At 36.9% G+C, this 5,000-nt stretch overlaps 2 protein-coding genes across 2 annotated transcripts in view; both read left to right on the plus strand.

The window, feature by feature from the left end:
* Window positions 1-5,000, plus strand: part of LOC119572937 (neurotrophin 1-like) — a 52,390-nt gene that overhangs the window by 3,938 nt on the left and 43,452 nt on the right. The window lies entirely within an intron of this gene.
* LOC119572945 (protein spaetzle 3-like) lies at window positions 1,733-2,832 on the plus strand. Its single transcript, XM_037919902.1, has 2 exons — window positions 1,733-1,756; window positions 1,866-2,832. The coding sequence occupies exons 1-2, from the start codon at window positions 1,742-1,744 to the stop codon at window positions 2,562-2,564; spliced, it is 714 nt and encodes a 237-aa protein (XP_037775830.1). The 5' UTR covers window positions 1,733-1,741; the 3' UTR covers window positions 2,565-2,832.

The raw sequence follows: 5,000 nt of genomic DNA on the forward strand, positions 1-5,000 counted from the left end.
TAACATTAAAATACTAAAAATCAGCAGGGAAGATTTTATATTCATTTTTAGTCTGCAACTTATTTTGAAATATGTTTTTCTAGATTTTACTATTATATTTTTTAATGGGATTTTTATAGAGTTCATTTGTAGGCATAATTTAGGTATAAGGAGAGACCCAGAGAAGCGAGGTCGATGATGTTACCCTCGCTCGAGTGCGATCAGAGAGACCGGAAAGCATAGCGAGCAGAGGTCAGGTTGTGAGGACTTGGGAAGCAGTCATTCAATTAACACTGTCCTACCTGACCTTTGCCAAGTGTTCGTCGACTTCAGGGGACCACTTTCACTTCAGCCCTAAGAAATTAAGTTATTTATTTTAGGGCCGTAACAGTGTTGTGTTTGCAGTCAAGGGGAATCGGCATATAGAATATAATTCCAGTAAACTGTGTCCCGAGTGCGTCATTTCTTTTTTAATGTGGAGCCTCGTAATTTCATCTTGTAAAACGCGATGTTTAATTATGATTTTCTCGTTTACTTATCTTTTTGTGTTTATGTACTTTATGATCCCCAGAAAGTTAGTTCATTTTATGTTTTATTTCAAGTGTTTTTACATCAATAAAGGTGTAAATGTGTTATGTGATATTGCTTTTCTCTCAATCGCTAATAATAATATTGCCTACAAACAGGTATAAATGTAATAAGGTCTTGTGAATAAGAAATGTACGATAAAGATGAAAATAGTTGAACAACCGGGGAATGTGAACCAAGTGTTCAACTAAAAGGAAAAAGAGACTTATAAAGAAAGGGGACCGTACGGGTGAAGAAAATGAATGAATGAATAGAAAACGTTACACCGCCGCAGGCAATCTCAAGGTCGCACAGTACGCCTAAGTGTTGCCCACTCACGAACTTTGTTTATTTCGTGAAAGTAGTTTACATGAGACTCTGTTAAGATATTACTTTCCACGGGGGTTTTCTTTGAGCCTGCATTGCGAGCGAGCACACGACTACCCAGCCATAACATGCTACCAAAGTCCCGAACACATGCACAAACACCACACACACGTAGCTTTCTGTCCTTTTCCTCACTGTCTAACTATTAGAACAGTCATATTTATGTTGGAAATACTCTTAATCTGCTGGTGGCAGCGCTTTTTTAGTTTGAGCATGATTCGGGGAAGGGAAAGAATCGGGCCGCTATAATTGGAACATTAGTCATAGCTGAGAGAAACGCTACATTAGCACTCTGAGCAGTTAAATGATTCGTGAAATTTATGAAAAAATAACCAAATCAACATAGTACATAACTAATTGACATGCATAGACACATACATATGTGTATATACATATATGTAGTTTTGTGTGTAGTATATGTATATGTGTGAAAGTGAAGCAAGAGTATTATAAGTTTCATTCTATACCTAGGTCTACGAATTTACACCTGTGCACACAGAATTGAATGCATGCGGAAGTGTGTTTGTCCACATTTCTAAGCAAATGTATGTGTGTGAGCGTGCGTGCGTGCGCGTGTATGTGTGTGTCCATATTGTGTGAATGTATACATACATATATATTTATATATTTACGTACTTACGTACTCTGTGTGTATACTTATATATGTATGATACTTTTCATTCACTTTCACAGAGATCAAACCTTGGAGTCGCTCAGCTTAGTACTGCGTGGGCGTGACCAAAGCATACCTGGAGTATATAAGCTCGATAATAACGAATGTTTCTCGTACCTATCCTCTCCTGTCACTATGGCTCTTACACTGGTAGGTCGCGACAATACTGCCAGTCTAAGCTGTCTTCATTGTACCATCTGAAAAGGTTGGTCCTTATTAAATGTTTATTTTGTTTTAATGTTAATCTTTGTTTTACAAGTCGATTTTGCTGGTATGCACCGGAGTCGTTCTGGGATCCGTCCATCCTCCAACATATGGCCATCACCCACAGCCCGCTTACGGTCATCATGCACCTGCTTACGGCCACCAGCATGCCTATGACAACGGTTACTGCGACCCAACTGTTGTCCCAGCATGCGCTGCCAATTCCACACTCTCCTACTGTTTGGAAGATACTGAGTATCCGGAATATGAGGTCAAGGCTGCCATCACTGCCGATCATCTGTTCGCCAAGAAGTACGCTGACGTCGCCGACCAGTCTGCTGATGACCTGGTAGACATGGTTAGCAAGGACCAGGAGGAGGCCTTCGACTACTCTTACTACACTGGAGCCTCCACTGGGGACTCTCCCTACGATGCCACCCACTGGGGTGGTCCTGAGGGTTACATCTGTCCCTCCGAAGTGGTGTATGCCATGCCCAAACGTGCCCAGAATGTGGACGGCAAGTGGCGCGTCATTGTCAACGACGTTCACTATTACAGCCAGACTGCCCGCCTCGAGACTTGTCTGTTCCCAGAGTCTGCTTGCCGAGCCCTTGCTCCTTGCTACCAGAGCCACTGTACCCAGAAGTCAGTGTACCACCGTCTACTATCCTACGATCCATGTGACCCATATAAGGGCCTCTTCATTGATATCTACAAGATGCCATCTGCCTGCTCCTGCCATCTTCCCGCCTAACCAGCTCCTCAACGAATCGCCTCTTCACACATCATCTAACACTCCATGGCCACCAAGGAACCACCGACACCTCCTGTTAGCCCTTACAGCGAAGGAGAACACCCTATTGTACACGTGACTGGAGAACTGCTTTTTTCACGTACCACCACTAATCATGCCAGGAACCGCCGGCACGTTCAGGCTGTTGATCTGTCTTCCCTCTTCAGCCATGTAAAAAATAGAAGCTAGACGTCCATTATAATATTTTTATAAACAAATCATTTTTGAACTTATCTATATGATTTCTGACCTTGGCATGTCATTTGCTTATTGTGTTAACCATTACAAAAATAAGAAATAAGTAATGATGATTATAACACTAACTGCAATTATGATTATGATGATTATCTTAACGGTGATACCAATGATAGTTTTTCAAAAATAGGAACAAGATTCATAATAATGATTACTATTATAATCAGAATACGCATTGGAAAATGGAGAACAATAACAGTAATAGGAATATTAATAATGTTAATGCTAATAATATTAATGTTTACAATAATTGGTAATAAGAAAATCATGATTATGATAATAATAATAGTAATAGTAACAATAGCAACAATACTAATATAAATAGTAACGATAAAGCTGTAATATTTTGCGTTTACGAAATTTGGAGAAAAAAAATCAATAGTGACATAATTTGAAGTCATTGATCACATTAATGCTAACAATTATCAGTCTCATCGAGGCGTTCTTAATGTTCATATAAGGAAAAATAGACAGTGAATTACGTGTAAGGAAATGACTAAAGAATGCAAAAAGACGCCTAAATAAGACCCAGAACCATATCGAAAGGAATTTAGGTCAAGTGCACTTATAGTTCACACTGCGATATCATAACAGTCCACGGATTGCTCTTATTCTCATGCAAAATAAAAACTCCTTTTATGTAACCTTTGTGTCTGCGTAATTATCTTTATGTACAGAAGGTTAAGTTTTGAAACGTTTTTGTAAGCACATCCCTTTTTCTTACACGAACGCCGTGAGGTAATAATTTAAAAAATGACGGTGACCAAGCAAAGTAGGCGTGTCTTTTCACCCACATCTGTCACAGAGCACGATGTTCACCCTGAATTTCTTTTAATGTATGTTATCAAATCTGAGAAATCGAAATTCAATAAGGGATGAGAGAAGAGAGAGAGAGAGAGAGAGAGAGAGAGAGTTATATTTCTTTATATTTATGCATATGCATATGTATCTATACATAATTGTAAATAAAGTGTTTATATATTTATTCATGTAATAAATATGTGTATGTGCATATATATATTTATTTATTCGTTTATTTATATATGTGTGTGTTACTTTATTTATATATATGCATATGTACATATGCATGTTAATAAAGTATGCATATATTTATACATATACCTACGTGTGTATGTGTATGTACATGTATATATGTGTGTATACATATACATAGATGTTTATTTGCATATGTGTGTATATACTGACTTACACATACCCACACAAACACATTTCATATATACTAGATGTGTGTGTGTGTGTGTGTACTGTATGTTTACATATATGCATGCATATATATATATATATATATATATATATATATATATATATATATATATATATATATATATATATATATATAAATATGTGTGTGCGGCATATATTCAACATATATATGTTCATATATGCATACATGTACGTTACTTTTCTCTGGCCTAAGTGCTTGATTACCAAAATCCTTATTTGTGGAAATTATTATCAAATCACACACATATACATATAAATTTATATTTATATATACGCATACATACATATATATGTATATATATAAATATATATATCCCATATATCACATATATATCACATACACATACATGCATGTATGTGTAATGAAAAATTAACGATCTCTCCGCGACAGAGAATGCTGGCCCAAAGATACCTTTCACTATAATTATTCGCTTCCAGAAATTCTACTTTTTCTAACTATTCTTGTTCCACATTTATTTTTCCTTTCTGTTTTGTTACCATAGAGATAATGTACGTAGAGTAAAATATGGGGGAACGTTTAAATGATTCATGAATCAAAATAGAATTAGTTACGGGGAATAGGGGTACTGCTCCCTATATAAGGGACGCCCATCATCACGTCGCTCTAGAGTGTAAGCATTGCTTTACGATACTTGGTTAGTTGATATGATCTAATCTAAATTTACAGATACATGTATACATATAAGCGCACATATGAGTGTAGGTATGCATGTGCTGATACCTCCGTACATGAAATACCATATATAAAATGGATGCAAGCTTTACCAATATGAACAAATTATATCCATATCTTGTGTATCAGGTTTCGCTTTCTTTGTCCAGACCTCACACGTCAGCATCAGTCTAGACGGTGCTCCTGCTGTCAGCCATCACAGT

This window comes from Penaeus monodon, chromosome 5 (assembly GCF_015228065.2).
Source record: "Penaeus monodon isolate SGIC_2016 chromosome 5, NSTDA_Pmon_1, whole genome shotgun sequence".
Classification (NCBI taxonomy): Eukaryota; Metazoa; Arthropoda; class Malacostraca; order Decapoda; family Penaeidae; genus Penaeus; species Penaeus monodon.